The following is a 25,569-nucleotide window of genomic DNA, read 5'->3' as shown; positions in this document are numbered from 1 at the left end:
TGATCAGGTTGTCCCACGGGGGGCTCACAGTCTTCATCCCCATTTTACAGAGGAGGGAACTGAGGCCCAGAGAAGCGAAGAGACTTGCCCAAAGTCACACAGCCGACAAGTGGCGGAGCCGGGATTAGAACCCATGACCTCTGACTCCCAAGCCCGGGCTCTTTCCATTAAGCCACATCAAATGAGAAGCAGCGTGGCTCAGTGGAAAGAGCCCAGGCTTGGGAGTCAGAGGTCATGGGTTCTAATCCCCACTCCACCACTTGTCGGCTGTGTGACTTTGGGCAAGTCACTTGACTTCTCTGGACCTCAGTTACTTCATGGGGATTATATGTGGCCAACTTGTACTTCCCAAGCGCTTAGTACAGTGCTCTGCACACAGTAAGCGCTCAATAAATAAATACGATTGATTGATTAAGACTGCGAGCCCCACGTGGGACAATCTGATCACCTTGCATCCTCCCCAGAGCTTAGAACAGTGCATTGCACATAGTAAGCGCTTAACAAATGCCATCGTTATTATTATTATTATTGTTATTAAATCGGGCGGGGCTCAAGGTCTGAGGAGGATGAGATCTTATCCCCGGTTTTCAGAGGAGGACAGTGAGGCCCAGAGAGGGTGAGTGGTCTGCCCAGGGTCACACAGCAGCCCTGGGTTCGTTCCCCATCCATTAGGCCGCACCGCCTCCTGTCCCGGCCTGGGTCGGAGTGATTCCATCGATCGGTCAGTGGTTTCCACTGAGCGCTGTACTGAGCGCTTGGGAAGGGACAGATGACGGTGGCGGTATTTGTTAAGCGCTTACTACGACTGTACTAAGCGCTGGGGTAGATACGAGCCAAGCGGGGTGGACACAGTCCCCGTCCCGCGAGGTGAGGAGAGAGTGAGGGGGCAGTGGCAAGGACAGCCCGGCTGGGCCGCCCCTCACCCCGAGTCCTCTGTCTCTATATGTTGCCAACTTGTGCTTAGTCCGGTGCTCTGCACACAGTAAGCGCTCAATAAATACGATTGATTGATTGATTCTCCTGTCCTCCCCTTCTGTGCCCGCTTTCCCTCACGCTCCTTCCCTCCTCCCGGGCCGGGCTGTCCCCTCCCGGCCTTGCCCTGCCCGTCCGTTCCCCTGCCCGCGGCCCGCCGGAGACGGGAGGCAGGGGTGGGGCGGGGGTGGAGGGTCTGTTTCGGCCTAACCGCATTCCACCCAACCCGACGGGAAGCGAGGAGACAGGTCCGGGCAGGGCCGGCCTAGGCCTCGCTCGCCAGCTGGCCCACGTGGGCGGCTCTCGCCAATGGCCGGCCCCGGCCCCCGGGCCCGTGGGGCCTTAAAGGCCCGCCGGCGGAGGGAGGGGTGGCACAGGTGGACGGGAGGCCCCGGGGGAGCCGGGCGGAGGGCAGCGGTCGGCCGCCGGAGGTCAGAGGTCAGAGGTCAGGCCGGCGTCGGGGTGAGTACCGAGCCCGGGCCCGGGTCGGGGACAAAGAGGAAACCCCGCCGGGCCCGCCGGTCGCCCACCGTCCCGCTCTCCACGGGCAGGAGGGCAGAGCAGGCCACCTGCCCAAAGCGCAGAACGCGGGTCGCGATGGGGATGGAGGGGTCGCGCTCCCTCCACGGCCACGGACTCCACGCGTGGAGTCGCGCTTGCCACAGCGGGGCTGATCTCCCCTGAACCATCCCCACCCTCTCGCCCGGTCTCCCTAAGCCCAGCGGTCCACACTCCCGGCCGGGTGCCGCCCGCGGGCACTCCGACCGCGGGACACGACCCCTCGCCCTCACCCGTTCCGTACGCTACCGATGGGCACGCACTCCGGGGGTCTTAGGGTTGGGATGGGGGAGTCCAGCAAGCATCAAAAGCGGGAGAAGAAGACACGGTTATCCCCCACGCTGCTAGACGGGGCGGAAAACCGGCAGGGCGTCGGACCCGGGCACGGGCAGAGGAAGTTGTTTCTGGGGCTGGACTGGCTGGGCACGTCTGGCAGACCTGGCATTCGGTCTTCGCCCTCCGCCACCGTCACCCTCCTCCGAGCCCGGCGGAGAGACACCCTGAGTGGCGGGGACCACCCGCTGACCCCCTTGTCCTCCTGATGCCCACCCACCGCAGAACTGGACAGTTGATTTCAAGGACCCACTGGGCACCTTCCAGGAGACCCTTCGAACCTCAAACACACGTGAGCTTTCGACTGTCAGCTCCTTACGGGCGGGGAACGAGTCTGCTAATTCTCCCGCACTGACCTCTCCCGATCGCTTAGGACGGTGCTCTGCATATAGTAAGCGCTCAGTAAATAATAATAAAAATGATATTTGTAAAGCGCTTACTATGTGGCAGCCGCTGGAATAAGCGCTGGGGGAGATACGAGGCAAGCGGGTTGGACATGGTCTCTGTCCCACATAGTCTTCATCCCCATTTTACAGATGAGACCTGAGGCACAGAGGTCATCCACCCTCCTCCTCTTCCTCTTTCTCCTCTTCCTCCTCCCCCTCCTCTTTCTCCTCTTCCTCTTTGTCCTCCTCTTCCTTCTCCCCTCCTCTTCTCCTCCTCCTCCTCTTTGTCCTCCCCCTCCTCCTCTTCCTCCTCCTCCTCCCTCTCCTCTTCCTCCTCCTTCACTTCTTCTTCCTCCTCCACCTCTTCCTCCTCCTTCACTTCTTCCTCCTCCCCCTCCTCTTTCTCCTCTTCCTCTTTGTCCTCCTCTTCCTTCTCCCCTCCTCTTCTCCTCCTCCTCCTCTTTGTCCTCCCCCTCCTCCTCTTCCTCCTCCTCCTCCCTCTCCTCTTCCTCCTCCTTCACTTCTTCTTCCTCCTCCACCTCTTCCTCCTCCTTCACTTCTTCCTCCTCCTCCTCCACCTCTTCCTCCTCCTCCTTCCCCTCCTCCTCTTTCTCTTCTTTCTCCTTCCTCCTCCTCCTTACTCTTCCTCCCCTCTCCTCCGTTTCCCCGTCACCCTCCTTGTCCTCCACCTCTTCCTCCTCTTCCTTCCCCTCCTCTTTCTCTTCTTTCTCCTCCTCTTCCTCCTCCTCCTTACTCTTCTTCCTCCTTCACTTCCTCCTCCTCCTCCATCTCGTCCTCCTCCTCCCTCTCCTCCTCTTTCTTTCTCCTCCTCTTCCTCCTCCTCCTCCTTACTCTTCCTCCCCCCTCCTTCGCTTCCCCCTCACCCTCCCTGTCCTCCACCTCTTCCTCCTCCTCCTTTACCTCTTCCTCCTCCTTCCCCTCCTCTTTCTCTTCTTTCTCTTCCTCTTCCTCCTCCTCCTCTCCCTCCTCCTCCACTTCTTCCTCCTCCTTTACCTCTTCCTCCTCCTCCTCCTTCCCCTCCTCCTCTCTCTCTTCCTTCTCCTCCTCTTCCTCCTCCTCCTCTTTCTCTTCTTCCTCCTCCACCTCTTCCTCCTCCTCCTCTTCCTCCTTCTCCTTCCTCTCCTCCTCTTTCTCTTCTTCCTCCTCCTCTTCTTACTCTTCTCCCTCCTTCACCTCCTCCTCCTCTTCCTCCTCCTCCTTCCCCTCCTCCTCTTTCTCTTCTTTCTCCTCCTCTTCCTCCTCCTCCTCCTTACTCTTCCTCCCCCCTCCTTCACTTCCCCCTCACCCTCCCTGCCCTCCACCTCTTCCTCCTCCTCCTTTACCTCTTCCTCCTCCTCCTCCTTTCCCTCCTCTTTCCTTTCTTTCTCCTCCTCTTCCTCCTCCTCCTCTCCCTCCTCCTCCACCTCTTCCTCCTCCTTTACCTCTCCCTCCTCCTCCTCCTTCCCCTCCTCCTCTCTCTCTTCTTTCTCCTCCTCTTCCTCCTCCTCCTCTTACTCTTCTTCCTCCTTCACCTCTTCCTCCTTCACCTCTTCCTCCTCCCCCTCTTCCTCCTTCTCCTTCCTCTCCTCCTCTTTCTCCTCTTCCTCCTCCTCTTCTTACTCTTCTCCCTCCTTCACCTCTTCCTCCTCCTCCTCCTCTTTCTCTTCTTTCTCCTCCTCTTCCTCCTCCTCCTTACTCTTCCTTCCCCCTCCTCCTCTTCCCCCTCACCCTCCAGGTCTTCCACCTCTTCCTCCTCCTCCTTCCTCTCCTCCTCTTTTTCTTCTTTCTCCTCCTCTTCCTCCTCCTCTTCCCCCTCACCCTCCCTGTCCTCCTCCTCTTCCTCCTCTCCTCCTCCTCCCCCACCCCTGCAGTTTAGGGGGGGCTGAGGCCTACGGCACCCCCAGAATCGTCTGAACGCAGTGGCCCAGGCACCCAAATCTGGGGGTCCACTGAAGCCAACATGGGGTCCCAGGCCCACGCCCTCTGAGCCGGCTTCGGCTGGGCGCTCCCGCCCAGGGGAGGCGGGCTCACTGTGCCCTCACCCCCCACCAAAAATGGGGCGCAAAGGCCAAGGGCAGGCGGGGGGAGCCAGGGGAAAGGAAGGAGAGACGGAGCTAGGCCGCGGCCTCTCCCTTTCCCGGCCCTTTCAGGCCGCACCCTCCTGCGGGAAAAACCAAGGGGAGGCTCGGGCACGGCTGGCCGCGTCCTGGCAGGGTGGCAGCTCTGGGGTGAGGTTCTGGCAGTGTGCCAGGAAACTGACCTCCGCTAGGAAGGCTCTGAATTGGTCCCTCAGTTGGTCAATCCTATTTCCCGAGCGCTTACTGTGAGCACAGCACTGGACTAAGACATTCAATCAGTTGTATTTTCTGAGCACTTACTGTGTGCAGAGCACTGGACTAAACGCTTGGGAGAGGACTTGTACTTCCCAAGCACTTAGTCCAGTGCTCTGCACACAGTAAGCGCTCAGTAAATACGATTGAATGAATGAGAGGACAACAATAAACAGGAAACTGACCTCCTGCTAGGTAGGCTCTGAGTTGATCACTCAGTTGGTCAATCCTATTTCCCGAGCACTTACTATGTGCAGAGCACTGGACTAAACCATTCAGTCGGTTGTATTTTCTGAGCACTTGCTGTGTGCAGAGCACTGGACTAAACGCTTGGGAGAGAACAACAATAAACAGACAGGAAAGTGACCTCCCGCTAGATAGGCGCTGGCTCAGTCACTCAGTTGGTCAATCCTATTTCCCGAGCGCTTACTGTGTGCAGAGCACTGGACTAAGCCATTCAGTCAGTCGTATTTTCGGAGCACTTACTGTGTACACAGCACTGGACTAAACGCTTGGGAGAGGACTTGTGCTTCCCAAGCGCTTAGTACAGTGCTCTACACACAGTAAGTGCTCAATAAATACGATTGAATGAATGAGATGACAACAATAGACAGGAAACTGACCTCCTGCTAGGTAGGCTCTGAGTTGGTCACTCGGTCAATCCTATTTCCCAAGCGCTTACTGTGGTCAGAGCACTGGACTAAGCCATTCAGCCGGTCGTATTTTGTGAGCACTTACTGTGTGCAGAGCACTGGACTAAACGCTTGGGAGAGGACTTGTGCTCCCCAAGCGCTTAGTACAGTGCTCTACACACAATAAGCGCTCAATAAATACGATTGAATGAATGAGAGGACAACAATAGACAGGAAACTGACCTCCTGCTAGGTAGGCTCTGAGTTGGTTACTCAGTTGGTCAATCCTATTTCCTGAGCACTTACTGTGTGCAGAGCACTGGACTAAGCCATTCAGTCGGTCGTATTTTCTGAGCACTTACTGTGTGCAGAGCACTGGACTAAGCCATTCAGTTGGTCGTATTTTCTGAGCACTTACTGTGTGCAGAGCACTGGACTAAACGCTTGGGAGAAGACAACAATAAACAGACAGGAAAGTGACCTCCCGCTAGATAGGCGCTGACTCAGTCACTCAGTTGGTCAATCCTATTTCCCGAGCACTTACTGTGTGCAGAGCACTGGACTGAGCCATTCAGTCGGTCATATTTTCTGAGTATTTACTGTGTGCACAGCACTGGACTAAACGCTTGGGAGAGGACTTGTGCTCCCCAAGCGCTTAGTACAGTGCTCTACACACAGTAAGCGCTCAATAAATACGATTGAATGAATGAGAGGACAATAGACAGGAAACTGACCTCCTGCTAGGTAGGCTCTGAGTTGGTTACTCAGTTGGTCAATACTATTTCCCAAGCACTTACTGTGTGCAGAGCACTGGGCTAAGCCATTCAGTCGGTTGTATTTTCTGAGCACTTACTGTGTGCAGAGCACTGGACTAAACGCTTGGGAGAGGACTTGTACTTCCCAAGCGCTTAGTACAGTGCTCTGCACACAGTAAGTGCTCAATAAATGCAATTGAATGAATGAGAGGACAACAATAAACAGACAGGAAACTGACCTCCTGCTAGGTAGGCTCTGAGTTGGTTATTCAGTTGGTCAATCCTATTTCCCGAGCACTTACTGTGTGCAGAGCACTGGGCTAAGCCATTCAGTAGGTTGTATTTTCTGAGCACTTACTGTGTGCAGAGCACTGGACTAAACGCTTGGGAGAGGACTTGTACTTCCCAAGCGCTTAGTACAGTGCTCTGCACACAGTAAGTGCTCAATAAATGCAATTGAATGAATGAGAGGACAACAATAAACAGAAAGGAAACTGACCTCCCGGTAGGTAGGCTCTGAGTTGGTCACTGAGTTGGTCAATCCTATTTCCCGAGCGCTTACTGTGTGCAGAGCACTGGACTAAGCCATTCAGTCGGTCGTATTTTCTGAGCACTTACTGTGTGCAGAGCACTGGACTAAACGCTTGGGAGAGGACAACAATAAACAGACAGGAAAGTGACCTCCCGCTAGATAGGCGCTGACTCGGTCACTCAGTTGGTCAATCCTATTTCCCTAGTGCTTACTGTGTGCGGAGCACTGGACTAAACGCTTGGAAGAGGACAACAAAAAACAGACAGGAAAGTGACCTCCCGCTAGATAGGCACTGACTCAGTCACTCCGTCAATCGTATATACTAATCGCTGCCTATGTGTCGAGCACTGTACTAAGTGCTTGGGAGAGGATAATACAGCAATAGAAAAGACACATTCCCTTCCCACAAGGAGCTGACAGTCTAGAGGGGGAGAGAGATATGAATAGAAAGAAATAAATGATAGACGTGGACTTAAGTAGGGAGGGGTTGGGAGGGGGATGAAGAAAGGGAGAGAGTCCGGGCGATGCGGAAGAGAGCGGGAGAAGAGGAAAGGAGGATGTTGTCAGGGAAGGCCTCTGGGAGGAGGTGGGCCTTTAATAAGGCTTTGAATGGGTGGGAGAATCAATGTCCCAGGGGTAATAATAATAATAATAATAACGATGACATTTATTAAGCGCTTACTGTGTGCAAAGCACCGTTCTAAGCGCTGGGGAGGTTACAAGGTGATCAGGTTGTCCCTCGGGGGTCTCACAGTCTTCATCCCCATTTGACAGATGAGGGAACTGAGGCCCAGAGAAGTGAAGTGGCTTGCCCAAAGTCACACTGCTGACAGTTGGTGGAGGCGGAATTTGAACCCATGATCTCTGACTCCAAAGCCCATGCTCTTTTCCATTCATTCATTCATTCATTCAGTCGTATTTATTGAGTGCTTACTGTGTGCAGAGCGCTGGACTAAGCGCTTGGGAAGTCCAAGTTGGCAACATCTAGAGACGGTCCCTACCCAACAACGGGCTCACAGTCTACTGAGCCACACTGCTTCTTGGGGACGTCCCCTTCCAGGACAGGCCCAAGACCTCTTTTTTTTCCAATGGTACTTGTTAAGTGCTTACTATGTGCCAGCCACTGTACTAAGCACTGAATCAGGTCGGACACAGTCCCCGTCCCACATGGAGCTCACCGTCTTAAGCCGCGTTTTACAGATGAGGGAAGCGAGGCCCCGAGAAGCAGAGATGACTTTCCCAAGGTCTTCCTGTTAAGGCAGAAAGAGTCCGGGGGCCAGGGGAGACCCCATAAGGGACCACCATGGACGAGTCTGGAACCCTCCCAACTCTCCAGAAGGGAAGGGAAATAATAATAATGGCATTTATTAAGCGCTTACTGTGTGCAAAGCACCGTTCTAAGCGCTGGGGAGGTTACAAGGTGATGAGGTTGTCTCACGGGGGGCTCACAGTCTTCATCCCCATTTGACAGATGAGGGAACTGAGGCCCAGAGAAGCGAAGTGACTTGGCCAAAGTCACACAGCTGGCAACTGGCAGAGCCGGGATTTGAACCCCTGACCTCGGACTCCAAAGCCCGTGCTCTCTCCACTGAACCACGCTGCTTCTCTGAGGGCTGCCCATCCCCATCCTCAGTTTGCCCCATCACCGTCCTCCCTTCTGTGGCCTAGGCCGCCCACCCTCCTCCTCCTTCTGACTGTATTTCTTAAGTCCTGTCTACGTCGGTCCAAGCAGCGGGCGTGGGGAAGCCCCCAAGATGGCGAAGGATGACCCGTCGGTCCGCTGCCTCCAAGGCCTACTGGTGTTCGGGAACGTGGTCATCGCGGTGAGTGGCCAGTGGCCCCGGGAGCCCCCGTCCCCCATCCCCGGACCCCCAGCTGCCGTTGGAGGCTGACCTCCCGGGCCCGGTTTTCCGTCTCGTTGCCGGCAGATGAGCGGGCTGGCCCTGATGGGGGAGTGCATCTTCTTCGTGACGGACCCTTGGCGCCTGTACGGGCTGCTGGAAGCCACGGACAACGACGACGTCTTCGGCGCAGCCTGGATCGCAATCTTCACTGGCTTCTCCCTCTTCTGCCTGGCCGTCCTCGGCATCGTGGCTCTCCTCCGGGCCAGCCGCAAGCTGCTCTTGGCGGTGAGAGGCCCACCCACACCACACCCTCCTCCTTCTCCTCCTCCTCCTTCTCTTCTCTTCCTTCTCCTCTTTCTCCACCTCTTCTCTTCTCTTCTTTCTTCTCCTTTCTCCACTTCTTCTCCTCCTCTTCCTCCACCTCTTCTATCTTCTTCTCTTCTCCTTCTTTCTCCTCCCCCTTTCTCCACTTCTTCTCTTTTTCTCCTCTTCTCCTCCTCCTCTCCTCGTCTTTCTCCTTCTCCTCCTCTTTTTCCACCTCTTCTTTTGTCTCTTCTCCTCCTGTCTCCTCCTTCTCCTCCTCCTTTCTCCACCTCTTCTCCTTTTTTTCTCTCCTCCTGTTTCCTCCTTCTCCTCTTTGTCCTTTCTCATCTTCTTTCTCCTTCTCCTCTTCCTTCACCACTTCTCCTCCTTTCTCCACCTCTTCTCCTTTTTTCTCTTCTCCTCCTCCTTTCCTCCTTCTCCTCTTCACCATCCTTTCTCCTTCTCCACTTCTTCCTCCACCTCTTCCCCTCCTCTTCTTTACCGACTTCTCCTCCTCCGCTTTCTCCACCTCTTCTCTTCTTTCTCCTCCTCCTTTCTCCACTTTTCCTCCTCTTCCTCCACCTCTTCTCTTTCTTTTCTTCTCTTCTCCTCCTTCTGTCTCCTCCCCCTTTCTCCACTTCTTCTCTTCCTTTTCCTCCTCTTCTCCTTCTCCTCTCTTCTTTCTCCTTCTGCTCCTCTCTTCTTTCTCCTTCTCCTCCTCCTCTTTCTCCACCTCTTCTCCTTTTTTCTCTCCTCCTCCTGTCTCCTCCTTCTCCTCTTCATCCTCCTCCTTTCTCCTCTTCTTTCTCCTTCTCCTCTTCCTTCACCTCTTCTCCTCCTCCTTTCTCCACCTCTTCTCCTTTTTTCTCTCCTCCTCCTGTTTCCTCCTTCTCCTCTTCTTTCTCCTTCTCCTCTTCCTTCACCTCTTCTCCTCCTCCTTTCTCCACCTCTTCTCCTCTTTTTCTCTTCTCCCTGTCCTGTTTCCTCCTTCTCCTCTTCATCATCCTCCTTTCTCCTCCACTTCTTCCTCCACCTCTTCTCCTCCTCCTCTTTCCCCACTTCTCCTCTTTCTCTTTTTTCTCTCCTCCTCCTGTCTCCTCCTTCACCTCTTCATCCTCCTCCTCTTTCTCCTTCTCTTCCTCCACCTCTCCTCCTCCTCCTGCTGCTGCTTTTTCCCCAGCTCTTCTCCTCTTTCTCTTTTTCTTTTCTTCTCCTCCTCCTTTCTCCTTCTTCTCCTTCTCCTCTTTCTCCTCCTTCTCCTCCTCTTCCTCCTCCTTTTTCTTCTCCTCCTCTTCCTCCACCTTTTCTCCTTCTCCTCTTCTCCTCTTTCCCCACCTCCTGCTCCCCTTTCCCCACCTCTTCTCCCCTTTTTTCTCTTCTCCTCTTTCTCCTTCTCCTCCTCTTCCTCCACCTTTTCTCCTCCTTTTCCTCTTCTTCCACCTCTTCTCCTCTTCCTCCTCCTCTCCTCGGGCAGGTGTTCCCGAGACGAGGCCTCCCAAACCACGACTCGTGGCTCTTGCGAGGCGTTTCAGGGATGGGGGCGGGGGGTGCTGTCAGAGAACCGCCCTTCCCACAGGCCGAGTCCTTTCGAGTCTTGAGTACGGTGCTCTGCGCATAGTAAGCGCTCAATAAATAGCATCGATTGATCGAGAACATAGCGCCCACGCCAGCATGAGGCCGCAGTCGTGTTGCGTAGGTGAACACACGGTGCCAGTCGAGGCAGGGGGCCGCGGCAAAGGACCGTGCGATTCCCTGGGGTCGCACAGGAGGAAAGTGTGATGGGGCTGAGGTGGAGACACATCCCGCTCGTGAGAAAAAGTGGGGCCTACTGGGTAGAGCCCGGGCCTGGGAATCATAGGGAATCCAGCTCTGCCCCTTGTCAGTCGCGTGACCTTGGCCAAGTCACTTCACTTCTCCGGGCCTCAGTTCCTCATCTGTCAAATGGAGACAAAGACTGTGAGCCCCACGGGGGACTGAGTCCAACCTGATGAGCTGCCCCAGGGCCTAGTCCAGTCGTCTGGCACCCAGTAAGCGCTCAACAAATACCATCTTCATTATGATCGGAGGAGAACAGTGGGTTCCCTTGCGTTTGTCTCTTCCAGGACCTCATCCTGACGTTTGTGGTGAAGGATTTTGTGTTGTTTCCTTTGTCTGGTACCTCCTCCTGACGTTTGCGGTGTACGGGTTTGTGTTGTCGTCTCTTCCTGTATCTCACAGAGAAGCAGCGGGGCTCAATGGAAAGAGCCCAGGCTTTGGAGTCAGAGGTCATGGGTTCTAATCCCAGCTCTGCCACTTAGCTGTGTGACCTTGGGCGAGTCACTTAACTTCTCTGTGCCTCAGTTACCTCATCTGTAAAATGGGGATTAAGACTGTGAGCCCCACGTGGGACAACCTGATCACCTTGTAACCTCCCCAGCGCTTAGAACAGTGCATTGCACATAGTAAGCGCTTAATAAATGTCATTATTATTATTATTATTATTATTATCCTGACATTTGCGGTGGAGGATTTTGTGTTGTTTCCTTTGTCTAGTACCTCCTCCTGACGTTTGCGGTGTTCGGGTTTGTGTTGTCGTCTCTTCCGGTATCTCATAGAGAAGCAGCGGGGCTCAATGGAAAGAGCCCGGGCTTTGGAGTCAGAGGTCATGGGTTCTAATCCCGGCACCGCCACTTAGCTGTGTGACCTTGGGCAAGTCACTTAACTTCTCTGTGCCTCAGTGACCTCATCTGAAAAATGGGGATTGAGACTGTGAGCCCCACGTGGGGCAACCGGATCACCTTGTAACCTCCCCAATCAATCAATCGATCGTATTTATTGAGCGCTTACTGTGTGCAGAGCACTGGACTAAGCGCTTGGGAAGTCCAAGTTGGCAACATATAGAGACAGCCCCTACCCAACAGTGGGCTCACGGTCTAAAAGGGGGAGACAGAGAACAAAACCAAACGTACCAACAAAAGAAAATAAATAGAATAGGTATGTACAAGCAAAATAAATAAATAAATAGAGTAATAAATATTAAAAAAATAAACATACTAACAAAATAAAATAAATAGAATAGATATGTACAAGTAAAATAAATAAATAAATACGGTAATAAATATTAAAAAAATAAACATACTAACAAAAGAAAATAAATAGAATAGATATGTACAAGTAAAATAAATAAATAAATAGGGTAATAAATATTAAAAAAATAAACACACTAACAAAAGAAAATAAATAGAATAGATGTGTACAAGTAAAATAAATAAATAAATAGGGTAATAAATATTAAAAAAATAAACGCACTAACAAAATAAAATAAATAGAATAGATATGTACAAGTGAAATAAATAAATAAATAGGGTAATAAATATTAAAAAAATAAACACACTAACAAAAGAAAATAAATAGAATAGCTATGTACAAGTAAAATAAATAAATAAATAGGGTAATAAATATTAAAAAAATAAACACACTAACAAAAGAAAATAAATAGAATAGCTGTGTACAAGTAAAATAAATAAATAAATAGGGTAATAAATATTAAAAAAATAAACACCCTAACAAAATAAAATAAATAGAATAGCTATGTACAAGTAAAATAAATAAATAAATAGGGTAATAAATATTAAAAAAATAAACACACTAACAAAAGAAAATAAATAGAATAGCTATGTACAAGTAAAATAAATAAATAAATAGGGTAATAAATATTAAAAAAATAAACACACTAACAAAAGAAAATAAATAGAATAGCTGTGTACAAGTAAAATAAATAAATAAATAGGGTAATAAATATTAAAAAAATAAACACCCTAACAAAATAAAATAAATAGAATAGCTATGTACAAGTAAAATAAATAAATAAATAGGGTAATAAATATTAAAAAAATAAACACACTAACAAAATAAAATAAATAGAATAGATATGTACAAGTAAAATAAGTAAATAAATAGGGTAATAAATATTAAAAAAATAAACATACTAACAAAAGAAAATAAATAGAATAGAAATGTACAAGTAAAATAAATAGGGTAATAAATATTAAAAAAATAAACATACTAACAAAATAAAATAAATAGAATAGCTATGTACAAGTGAAATAAATAAATAAATAGGGTAATAAATATTAAAAAAATAAACATACTAACAAAAGAAAATAAATAGAATAGATATGTACAAGTAAAATAAATAAATAAATAAATAGCGCTTAGAACAGTTCTTTGCACATAGTAAGTGCTTAATAAATGCCATTATTATTATTATTATTATTATTATTATTATTATTATTACCCTCTGTTCGAAGCGCTTGGGAAGCAAGTCGGCGACATATAGCCCCTTCCTTCCTCTCCCCCTCATCCCCCTCTCCATCCCCCCCATCTTACCTCCTTCCCTTCCCCACAGCACACAGCACACCACAGCACCTGTATATGTGTACATATGTTTGTACATATTTTTTACTCTATTTATTTATTGATTTATTTATTTGTACATATCTATTCTATTTATTTTATTTTGTTACTATGTTTGGTTTTGTTCTCCGTCTCCCCCTTCTAGACTGCGAGCCCACTGTTGGGTAGGGACTGTCTCTAGATGTTGCCAACTTGGACTTCCCAAGTGCATAGTACAGTGCTCTGCACATAGTAAGCGCTCAATAAATACGATTGATGATGATGATGATGATGATGATGGTTGCGGTGTACGGGTTTGTGTTTTCGTCTCTTCCAGTATCTCATCCTGATGTTCGTGGTGTACGCGTTTGAGATGGCGTCCTGCATCACAGCGGCCACGCAGCAGGACTTTGTGAGTTCTCCCGCTCCCTGCCGCGTCCTTCTTTCCAAGGCTGAGGCCCAGGGCAGGGAAGATAGGAAAACGGCGTGGCCTCGTGGGTAGAGCCTAGGCCTGGCACTCAGAAGGTCCTGGGTTCTAATCCCGGCCCCTCCACACGTCCGCTGGATGACCTTGAGCCAGTCACTTCACTTCCCTGGGCCTCACTTCCCTCATCTGTAAGATGGGGATGAAGACTGGGAGCCCCACGTGGGACAGGGACTGTGTCCAAAGCGATGAGCTTATATCCACTGTTGGGTAGGGACTGTCTCTATGTGTTGCGAATTTGGACTTCCCAAGCGCTTAGTACAGTGCTCTGCACATAGTAAGCGCTCAATAAATACGATTGATTGATTGATTGATTGATCTACACCGGCGCTTAGTACAGGGCCTGGCACATTTTATGCACTTAGCAAATACCACAATTAGTTTTATATTGTGGTATTATAATATGGTAATAATAATAATAATAATGGCATTTATTAGGCGCTTACTATGTGCAAAGCCCTGTTCTAAGCACTGGGGAGGTTACAAGGCAATCGGGTTGTCCCACGGGGGGCTCACGGTCTTCACCCCCATTTTCCAGATGAGGTCACTGAGGCACAGATAAGTGAAGTGATTATAATATGGTAATAATAATAATAATAATGGCATTTATTAAGCGCTTACTATGTGCAAAGCCCTGTTCTAAGCACTGGGGAGGTTACAAGGCAATCGGGTTGTCCCACGGGGGGCTCACAGTCTTCATCCCCATTTTCCAGATGAGGTCACTGAGGCCCAGAGAAGTGACGTGACTTGCCCATAGTCACACAGCTGACAACTGGCGGAGCGGAATTTGAACCCATGACTTCGGACTCCAAAGCCCGGGCTCTTTCCGCTGAGCCACGCTGCTTCTCTATTATGGTATAATATGGTATAAGACTACGGTATAATCAATCAATCGTATTTATTGAGCGCTTACTGTGTGCAGAGCACTGTACTAAGCGCTTGGGAAGTACAAGTTGGCAACATATAGAGACAGTCCCGACCCAACAGTGGGCTCACAGTCTAAAAGTCTAAAATATTGTTATCATATGAATAAGATTATTCATATGATAATAATATCGCCACTTGCCTGCTTGGTGATCTTGGGCAAGTCCCTTCCCTTCCCAGCGCTTAGTACAGTGCTTTGCACATAGTAAGCGCTTAATAAATGCCATCGTATTATTACTATTATTATTCTCTGTGCCTCGGTTCCCTCATCCGTAAATGGGGATGAAGACTGGGAATCCCATGCGGGACAGGGACTGTGTCCAACTTAATCAGCCTGAATCTAGCCCAGCGTTCAGCACAGTGCCTGGCACATAGTAAGCCCTTAGCCGATACTATTAAAAAATTACAATTAGGATTATTATTGTTAATAACAATTAGTCGGATCTTGGGGGGGGGCAGGGAGGGGCTTCTCCTCCAGACCCCTCTCCCCCACCCTTAACAACACTCCCGTTCTGTGGCCTAGTGGGTAAAGTCAGAAGGTCATGGGTTCTAATCCCGGCTCCACCTCCTGTCTACTGGGTGACCTTGGGCAAGTCACTTCACCGCTCTGGGCCTCAGTTTCCTCATCTGTAAAGCGGGGACTGTGAGCCCCGCGGGGGACAGGGACCGTGTCCAACCCGACGACTCTGTATCCACCCCCATGCTTCGTCCAGTGCCTGGCACATAGTAAGCGCTTAACAAATACCGTATTAATAATTCTTATTATCACGATTGAGAAGCAGCGTGGCTCAGTGGAAAGAGCCTGGGCTTTGGAGTCAGAGGTCATGGGTTCGAATTCCGACTCCGCCACTTGTCAGCTGGGTGAATTTGGGCAAGTCACTTCACTTCTCTGGGCCTCAGCGACCTCATCTGTAAAATGGGCATTAAGACTTTGAGCCCCCCGTGGGACAACCTGATTATCTTGTAACCTCCCCAGCGCTTAGAACAGTGCTTTGCATGTAGTAAGTGCTTAATAAATGCTAACATTATTATTATTATTATTATTATTAAAATGGTGATGAAGACTGTGAGCTCCCCGTGGGACAACCTGATAATCTTGTAACCTCCCCAGCACTTAGAACAGTGCTTTGCACATACTAAGCACTTCATAAATGCTATTATTATTATTATTATTATTAAAATGGGGATGAAGACTGTGACTCCCCCGTGGGACAACCTGATCGCCTTGTAATCAATCAATCAATCAATCGTATTTATTGAGCGCTTACTATGTGCAGAGCACTGTACTAAGCGCTTGGGAAGTACAAATTGGCATCACATAACCTCCATATCACATACATAACCTTGTAACCTCCCCAGCGCTTAGAACAGTGCTGGGCACATAGTAAGCGCTTAATAAATGCTATCATTATTATTACTAAAATGGAGAGGAAGACTGTGAGCCCCCCTGTGGGACAACCTGATCACCTTGTAACCTCCCCAGCGCTCAGAACAGTGCTTTGCACATAGTAAGGGCTTAATAAATGCTATCATTATTATTATTAAAATGGGGATGAAGACTGTGAGCCCCCCGTGGGCCAACCTGATCACCTTGTAACCTCCCCAGCGCTCAGAACAGTGCTTGGCACATAGTAAGTGCTTCATAAATGCTATCATTATTATTATTAAAATGGGGATGAAGACTGTGAGCCCCCCGTGGGCCAACCTGATCGCCTTGTAACCTCCCCAGTGCTTTGCACATAGTAAGCGCTTAATAAATGCTATCATTATTATTATTAAAATGGGGATGAAGACTGTGAGCCCCCCGTGGGCCAACCTGATCGCCTTGTAACCTCCCCAGCGCTCAGAACAGTGCTTGGCACATAGTAAGGGCTTAATAAATGCTATCATTATTATTATTAAAATGGGGATGAAGACTGTGAGCCCCCCGTGGGCCAACCTGATCGCCTTGTAACCTCCCCAGCGCTTAGAACAGTGCTGGGCACGTAGTAAGCGCTTCATAAATGCTATTATGATGATGATGATGATGATTATGACGATGATTCTGCTCTCGCCACCCTCCCACCCTCTGCAGTTCACGCCCAACCTCTTTCTGAGGCAGATGCTGGAAAGGTACCAGAACCAGAGCGGCCCGACCAACGACGACCAGTACAAGAACGACAAGGTCACGGCCATCTGGGATCGCCTCATGCTCCAGGTGGTCGCCGAGGGTCTCGGCCAGCCGGGGAGAGGACGGGGGGGCGACGGCTGGGCTAGGAGCCATGGCCGGCGGCCCCCCGGGCCCAGGCCGCGCTCGCCTCGGCTCCTCTAGATTCGTCCTCCGGAGAAGCGGCGTGGCTCGGTGGCAATCAATCGATCAATCAATCAATCGTATTTATGGAGCACTTACTATGTGCAGAGCACTGGACTAAGCGCTTGGGACGTCCAAGTTGGCAACATCTAGGGACGGTCCCTACCCGACAGCGGGTTCACGGTCTGTGATGAAGTCTGTGAGCCCCACTTGGGACCACCCCATGGCCTTGAATCTGCCCCAGCGCGTAGAACAGCGTTTGGCACTTGACAAATACCGTTTTAGTGCTTAGAACAGCCCATATCAATCAATCAATCAATCAATCAATCGTATTTATTGAGCGCTTACTATGTGCAGAGCACTGGACTAAGCGCTTGGGAAGTACAAATTGGCAACACACAGAGACAGTCCCTACCCAACAGTGGGCTCGCAGTCTAAAAGGGGGAGACAGAGAACAGAACCAAACATACCAACAAAATAAAATAAATAGGATAGAAATGTACAAGTAAAATAAATAAATAAAGAGAGTAATAAATATGTAAGCCCATAGTAAGCGCTTAAGCAGCGTGGCTCAGCGGAAAGAGCCTGGGCTTTGGAGTCAGAGGTCACGGGTGCAAATCCCGGCTCCGCCAATTGTCAGCTGGGTGACTTTGGGCAAGTCACTTCACTGGGCCTCAGTTCCCTCATCTGTCAAATGGGGATTAAGACTGTGACCCCCCCGTGGGATGACCTGATCACCTTGTAACCTCCCCAGCGCTTAGAACAGTGCTTTGCACCTAGTAAGCGCTTAATAAATGCCATTATTATTATTAGAAAGAGCCCGGGCTTGGGGGTCAGGGGTTGTGGGTTCCAATCCCGGCTCCGCCGCTTCTCAGCTGGGTGACCCTGGGCAGGTGGTTTCACAGAGAAGCAGACTTGCTCAATGGAAAGAGCATGGGCTTCGGAGTCACAAGTCATGGGTTCAGATCCCGGCTCCGCCAGTTGTCAGCTGTGGGACTTTGGGCAAGTCACTTCAGTTCTCTGGGCCTCAGCGACCTCATCTGGAAAATGGGGATAATAATAATGGAAAATGGGGATAATAATAATGGAAAATGGGGATAATAATAATGGAAAATAGGGATAATAATAATGGAAAATGGGGGTAATAATAATAGTGATAATGGCATTTATTAAGTGCTTGCTATTCATTCATTCAATCGCATTTATTGAGTGCTTACGGTGTGCAGAGCACTGTACTAAGCGCTTGGGAAGTCCAAGTCGGCAACGTCTAGAGACGGTCCCTACCCAACAACGGGCTCACGGTCTAGAAGGGGGAGACAGAGAACAAAACAAAACATATTAACAAAATAAAATAAATAGAATAGATATGTACAAGTAAAACAGAGTAATGGAAAGTGGAAAGAGCCTGGGCTTTGGAGTCAGAGATCATGGGTTCAAATCCCGGCTCTGCCAACTGTATATATGTATATATGTTTGTACGTATTTATTACTCTATTCATTTATTTTATTTGTACATATTTATTCTAATTATTTTATTTTGTTAATATGTTTTGTTTTGTTCTCTGTCTCCCCCTTCTAGACTGTGAGCCCACTATTGGGTAGGGACCGTCTCTAGATGTTGCCAACTTGTACTTCCCAAGCGCTGAGTCCAGTGCTCCGCACCCAGTAAGCGCTCAATAAATACAATTGAATGAATGAATGAATGATGGCATTTGTTAAGCGCCTACTATGTGCCAAGCACTGTTCTAAGCGCTGGGGGAGATACAAGGTCATCAGGTTGTCCCATGCGGAGCTCACAGTCTGTTTTGCAGATGAGGTCACTGAGGCACAGTGAATAATAATAATACTAATGGCATTTGTTAAGCACTTACTATGTGCAAAGCACTGTTCTAAGCACTGGGGAGGATACAAGGTGATCAGATTGTCCCACGGGGGCTCACAGTCTTCATCCAGTCTTCATTGATTGATTGAGCCACGCTGCTTCATATGTGCTGGGGGGCTTAGTCCAGGACTGTGCCCAGAGTAAGCTTCTAGACTGTGAGTCCGTCGTTGGGTAGGGGCCGTCTCCGTACGTTGCCAACTTGGACTTCCCAAGCGCTCAGTACAGTGCTCTGCACATGGTAAGTGCTCAATAAATTGATTGATTGATTGATTGAGCCACACTGCTTCTCTGCACATATGTGCTGGGGGGCTTAGTCCAAGACTGTGCCCAGAGTAAGCTTCTAGACTGTGAGCCCGTTGTTGGGTAGGGACCGTCTCCGTACGTTGCCAACTTGGACTTCCCAAGTGCTCAGTACAGTGCTCTGCACACGGTAAGCGCTCAATAAATATGATTGATTGATTGATTGATTGATTGAGCCACACTGCTTCTCTGCACATATGTGCTGGGGGGCTTAGTCCAAGACTGTGCCCAGAGTAAGCTTCTAGACTGTGAGCCCGTTGTTGGGTAGGGACCGTCTCCGTATGTTGCCAACTTGGACTTCCCAAGCGCTTAGTCCAGTGCTCTGCACATAGTAAGCGCTCAATAAATACAATTGATTGATTGATTGATTGATTGATTGAGCCACGCTGCTTCTCTGCACATATGTGCTGGGGGGCTTAGTCCAGGACTGTGCCCAGAGTAAGCTTTTAGACTGTGAGCCCGTTGTTGGGTAGGGACCATCTCCGTATGTTGCCAACTTGGACTTCCCAAGCGCTCAGTACAGTGCTCTGCACACGGTAAGCGCTCAATAAATACGATTGATTGATTGATTGAACCACGCTGCTTCTCTGCACATATGTGCTGGGGGGCTTAGTCCAAGACTGTGCCCAGAGTAAACTTCTAGACTGTCCGTTGTTGGGTTGGGACCGTCTCCGTATGTTGCCAACTTGGACTTCCCAAGCGCTTAGTCCAGTGCTCTGCACATAGTAAGCGCTCAATAAATACAATTGATTGATTGATTGATTGATTGATTGATTGAGCCACGCTGCTTCTCTGCACATATGTGCTGGGGGGCTTAGTCCAGGACTGTGCCCAGAGTAAGCTTTTAGACTGTGAGCCCGTTGTTGGGTAGGGACCATCTCCGTATGTTGCCAACTTGGACTTCCCAAGCGCTTAGTCCAGTGCTCTGCACATAGTAAGCGCTCAATAAATACAATTGATTGATTGATTGATTGATTGATTGATTGAGCCACGCTGCTTCTCTGCACATATGTGCTGGGGGGCTTAGTCCAGGACTGTGCCCAGAGTAAGCTTTTAGACTGTGAGCCCGTTGTTGGGTAGGGACCATCTCCGTATGTTGCCAACTTGGACTTCCCAAGCGCTCAGTCCAGTGCTCTGCACACGGTAAGCGCTCAATAAATACGATTGATTGATTGATTGATTGAGCCACGCTGCTTCTCTGCACATATGTGCTGGGGGGCTTAGTCCAGGACTGTGCCCAGAGTAAACTTCTAGACTGTCCGTTGTTGGGTTGGGACCGTCTCCGTATGTTGCCAACTTGGACTTCCCAAGCGCTCGGCACACAGTAGGCGCTCAATAAACACGACTGAATGAAGGAATAAGCGCTCAATTGGTAGATTAAATGAATAAATTCTCGGTTTCTCCCCCCCCTCGCCCGATCCATCCCATCGTGGCCTGACAGGAAAAATGCTGCGGAGTGAACGGCCCTTCGGACTGGCAGAACTACCATTCGGTCTTCCGCCTCACTCACGAGGACGCGGAATTCCCCTGGCCGCACCAGTGCTGTGCCCGGGACGGGCAGTATCGTCCGCTCAACCTGGACGGGTGCAAGTTGGGCGTCCCCAGCTACTACCACAAAGAGGTGAGAGGCCCGGCTCCCAGATTCCCGGCATCCCTTTCCGTTTTTCCGCTGTTCGTTCATTCATTCATTCATTCAATCGTATTTATTGAGCGCTTACTGTGTGCAGAGCACTGGACTAAGCGCTTGGGAAGGACAAGTTGGAAGTATATAGAGACGGTCCCTACCCAACAACGAGCTCACGGTCTAGAGGGGGAGATGGACATTAATACAAACAGGTAACATGTTCGGCGCTTCCTAGTTGCCAGGCACTGTACTAAGATAATAATAATAACAATAATAATGGCATTTATTAAGCGCTTACTATATGCAAAGCACTGTTCTAAGCACTGGGGAGGTTACAAGGTGATCAGGTTGTCCCACGTGGGGCTCACAGTCTTAAGATGATCGATTGTCTCTATATGTTGCCAACTTGTACTTCCCAAGCGCTTAGTACAGTGCTCTGCACACAGTAAGCGCTCAATAAATACGATTGATTGATTGATCTGTGTGATCTATGTTTTGTTTTGTTGTCTGTCTCCCCCTTCTAGACTGTGAGCCCACTGTTGGGTAGGGACCGTCTCTAGATGCTGCCAATTTGGCCTTCCCAAGCGCTTAGTCCAGTGCTCCGCACACAGTAAACACTCAATAAATACGATTGAATGAATGAATGGTGGCATTTGTTAAGTGCCTACTATGTGCCAAGCACTGTTCTAAGCGCTGGGGGAGGTACAAGTTCATCAGGTTGTCCCATGCGGAGCTCACAGTCTGGGTAGGAGAAGCAGCGTGGCTCCGTGGAAAGAGCCCGGGCTTTGGAGTCAGAGATCAATCAGTCAATCAATCGTATTTATTGAGCGCTTACTGTGTGCAGAGCACTGTACTAAGCGCTTGGGAAGTCCAAGTTGGCAACGTGGAGAGACGGTCCCTACCCAACAGTGGGCTCACAGTCTAGAAGGGGGAGACAGAGAACAAAATAAAACATATTAACAAAATAAAATAAATAGAACAGATATGTACAAGTAAAATAAATAAATAAGTAAAATAAATGACCAAGATAAATAAATAAATAAGCAAAATAAAAAACAAATAATAAATAAATAAACAAATAATAAATAAATAAATAAATAAATAAGTAAATAGATGAATGAATGAATGAATAAATAAATAAATAAATATCATGGGTTCAAATCCCGGCTCTGCCAACTGTCAGCTGTGTGACTTTGGGCAAGGCAACTTAACTTCTCAGTGTCTCAGTTCCCTCATCTGTAAAATGGGGATTAAGACTGTGAGCCCCCCGTGGGACAACCCGATCACCCTGTAACCTCCCAGCGCTTAGAACAGTGCTTTGCACATAGTAAGCGCTTAATAAATGCCATCATTATTATTTTATTATTCTCTGTGCCTCAGTTCCCTCATCTGGAAAATGGGGATTAAAACTGCGAGCCCCCCCGGGACAACCTGATCACCTTGTAACCTCCCCAGCGCTTAGAACAGTGCTTTGCACATAGTAAGCACTTAACAAATACCATCATTATTATTAAACAAGGTCACTGGGTCGGTGCCGGGCACCGTACTAAGCGCTGGGGTAGAGACAAGCTGGTCAGGTTGGACGCAGCCCCTGTCCCACGTGGAGCTCGCGGTCTTGAGCCGCCATTTGACGGCAGGGGAAACTGAGGCCCGGGAAATAACAACTATTAAGGTCTGCCCCGGGAAAAGGGGGACAACCAATCAGTACCCAGCCTGCTGCTCTCTGACTCAGTTTCCCTCTCCCCCGGACCATCCCGGGGCAACAGGGCTGCTACCAGATGATCTCCGACCCGCTGAACCGACAGGCCTGGGGTGTGGCCTGGTTTGGCTTCGCCATCCTGTGCTGGACGGTGAGTGTCCGGCCCGGGCGGGGGACGCTCGTGGAGGCCGGGGGGGAGTGGGGGAGACGCCCTTGGGAAGAAGGGGGAATGGAGGCTTGAGGAACCATCATTTCCGGAATGCCGACGGGCAAGTCCGGCTTGAAGGACGAATTGGCAGAGTCACTTGCACGGATCCCCCCAGCACTTCGAATGGTGCTTCACACATAGTAAGCGCTAACAAATGCTATTATTATTATTATTATTATTATTATTATTATTAAGCACTGGGGTGGATAGAAGCTAATCGGGCTGGATGCAGCCTCTGTCTGTGTGCAGAGCACTGTACTAAGCAGCGTGTACTAAGCAGAGAAGCAGCGTGGCTTTGGAGCCAGAGGTCGTGGGTTCGAACCCCGGCTCCACCACGTGTCTGCTGTGCGACCTTGGTCAAGTCACTTCACTTCTCGGAGCCTCAGTTACCTCATCTGTAAAATGGGGATGATAACTGTGAGCCCCATGCAGGACAACCTGATCACCTTGTATCCCCACCAGCGCTTAGGACAGGGCTTCGCACATAGTAAGCGCTTAACAAATTCCATCATTATCATTACTATGAGAAGCAGCGTGGCTCAGTGGAAAGAGCCCGGGCTTTGGAGTCAGAGGTCATGGGTTCAAATCCCGGCTCTGCCAATTGTCAGCTGTGTGACCTTGGGCAAGTCGCTTCACTTCTCTGGGCCTCAGTTCCCCTCATCCGTAAAATGGGGATTAAGACTGTGAGCCCCCCGTGGGACAACCTGATCACCTTGTAACCTCCCCAGCGCTTAGAACAGTGCTTGGCACATAGTAAGCGCTTAATAAATGCTATCATTATTACTAAGCGATCGGGAGAGGGCAATGGACACTGTTACATAAGACACAGTCCCTGCCCACGATGAGCTCCCGGTCTAGAAGGGGAGACAGACAGGAATAGAAAGAAATAGGGATGTGGATGTAAGTGACGTGGGGCGGGGACGGGGGATGAATAATAATATAATAATAATATAATAATAATGGCATTTATTAAGTGCTTACTATGTGCAAAGTACTGTTCTAAGTGCTGGGGAGGTTACAGGGGCTCACAGTCCCCATTCATTCCATTCAATCGTATTTATTGCGCACTTACTGTGTGCAGAGCACTGGATTAAGCGCTTGGGAAGCACAAGTTGGCAACATCATCATCATCATCATCAATCGTATTTATTGAGCGCTTACTATGTGCAGAGCACTGTACTAAGCGCTTGGGAAGTACAAATTGGCAACATATAGAGACAGTCCCTACCCAACAGTGGGCTCACAGTCTAAAAGGGGGAGACAGAGAACAAAACCAAGCATACTAACAAAATAAAATAAATAGAATAGATATGTACAAATAAAATAAATAAATAACATCTAGAGATGGTCCCTACCCAACAATGATGATGGCATTTATTAAGCGCTTACTATGGGCAAAGCACTGTTCTAAGCGCCGGGGAGGTTACAAGGTGATCAGGTTGTCCCACTGGGGGCTCACAGTCCCAATTCATTCATTCAATCAATCGTATTTATTGAGCGCTTACCATGTGCAGAGCACTGGACTACACGCTTGGGAAGTACAAGTTGGTAACATATAGAGATGGTCCCTACCCAACAACGGGCTCACAGTCCCCATTTTCCAGATGAGGTAACTGAGGCATAGAGAAGTGAAGTGGCTTGCCCAAAGTCACACAGCTGACAAGTGGCGGAGCCGGACTTTGAACCCATGACCTCAGACTCCAAAGCCCGGGCTCTTTCCACTGCGCCACGCTGCTTCTCTACTGTTGTACTGTCCTCTCCCAAGCGCTTAGTAATAATAATAATAATAATGATGGCATTTATTAAGCACTTACTATGTGCAAAGCACTGTTCTAAGCACTGGGGAAGTTTCAAGGTGATCAGGTTGTCCCACGAGGGGGGCTCACAGTCCTCATTCATTCATTCATTCAATCGTATTTATTGAGCGCTTACTGTGTGCAGAGCACTGGACTAAGCGCTTGGGAAGTACAAGTTGGCAACATACAGAGACGGTCCCTACCCAACAACGGGCTCACAGTCCCCATTTTCCAGATGAGGTAACTGAGGCCCAGAGAAGTGAAGTGACTTGCCCAAAGTCACACAGCTGACAAGTGGCGGAGCCAGGATTCGAACCCATGACCTCCGACTCCATAGCCCGGGCTCTTTCCACTGAGCCACGCTGCTTCTCTATTGTTGTATCGTCCCCTCCCAAGCGCTCAGTACAGTGCTCTGCACACAAGAAGCACTCAAATACCAATAGAGAAGCAGCGCGGCTCAGCGGAAAGAGCCCGGGCTTTGGAGTCAGAGGTCATGGGTTCGAATCCCAGCTCCGCCACATGTGTGCTGTGTGACCTTGGGCAAGTCACTTCACTTCTCTGGGCCTCAGTTCCCTCATCTGGAAAATGGGGATGAAGACTGTGAGCCCCACGTGGGACAACCTGATCACTTTGTATCCCCCCAAGCGCTTAGAACAGTGCTTTGCACATAGTAAGCGCTTAACAAATGCCAATATTATTATTATTATTATTATTATTATTATTATTCACTGACTTTCTCTCCTGTGCCCCTGCAGTTCTGCGTGCTCTTGGGCGTCATGTTCTACTGGAGCCAGATTGAGCCCTGAAGACCGGCAAGTGGGCTCGGATCAAAACCGCCCGGGCTACCTCCCCCCGCGACCCCCCGAAACCCTCTCACGCGCCGGGGCTGCTGCTGTCCCTTAATAATTGTGGTATTTAGGCGCTTACTAAGTGCCGGGCACTGTTCTTAGCGCTAGGGTAGATACACGCTCATCAGGTTGGCCACGTGGCGCACTTTATATAGTGTTTGTTAAGCGCTTGACTTAGACAAAATTAGCAGATTTGGGGCCCAGCATCCGGAGGGCCGATTCTCTGGAGAAGAAACTGAGGCAAGGAAAAGTCCCGGGGAAAGGTGGAAGAGGCAGCCCGGACGCTAGCGGGATAGAAACTATCACAACGAGAACGGAAAAACCGTCAGAAAAGTGGCAGGGGATGGCAGAGGGCGGAACGTCCTGGAGAAAGTAGATCCGTGGAGTCGCTATAAATCGGAAATGACTCGCCGCCCCTTAAAAATAACAACAAGCGTTTACTATGTGCCGAGCACTGTTCTAAGCGCCGGGGTAGAGATGAGTTCATCAGGTCGG

At 49.5% G+C, this 25,569-nt stretch overlaps 1 protein-coding gene across 1 annotated transcript; it reads left to right on the top strand.

Moving 5' to 3' along the window:
* Positions 1 to 1,413: 1,413 nt before the first annotated feature.
* UPK1B (uroplakin 1B) lies at positions 1,414 to 25,563 on the top strand. The gene is made up of 8 exons (XM_038758311.1): positions 1,414 to 1,434; positions 8,231 to 8,321; positions 8,427 to 8,627; positions 13,357 to 13,431; positions 16,502 to 16,624; positions 20,341 to 20,520; positions 22,290 to 22,373; positions 24,982 to 25,563. The coding sequence occupies exons 2-8, from the start codon at positions 8,253 to 8,255 to the stop codon at positions 25,030 to 25,032; spliced, it is 783 nt and encodes a 260-aa protein (XP_038614239.1). The 5' UTR covers positions 1,414 to 1,434; positions 8,231 to 8,252; the 3' UTR covers positions 25,033 to 25,563.
* The last annotated feature ends 6 nt before the right edge of the window (positions 25,564 to 25,569 follow it).

Source organism: Tachyglossus aculeatus, chromosome 16 (genome assembly GCF_015852505.1).
Source record: "Tachyglossus aculeatus isolate mTacAcu1 chromosome 16, mTacAcu1.pri, whole genome shotgun sequence".
Lineage (NCBI taxonomy): Eukaryota > Metazoa > Chordata > Mammalia > Monotremata > Tachyglossidae > Tachyglossus > Tachyglossus aculeatus.
The sequence above is the reverse complement of the archived record's forward strand: the minus strand, read 5'-3'. Positions and strand labels throughout refer to the sequence as shown.

Coding starts and splice junctions, on each gene's coding strand:
- UPK1B (XM_038758311.1), top strand. CDS start 8,253: ATGGCGAAGGATGACCCGTCGGTCCGCTGCCTCCAAGGCCTACTGGTG. Junction 13,432..16,501: donor CGGCCACGCAGCAGGACTTT/GTGAGTTCTCCC, acceptor CACCCTCTGCAG/TTCACGCCCAACCTCTTTCT. Junction 16,625..20,340: donor GGGATCGCCTCATGCTCCAG/GTGGTCGCCGAG, acceptor GTGGCCTGACAG/GAAAAATGCTGCGGAGTGAA.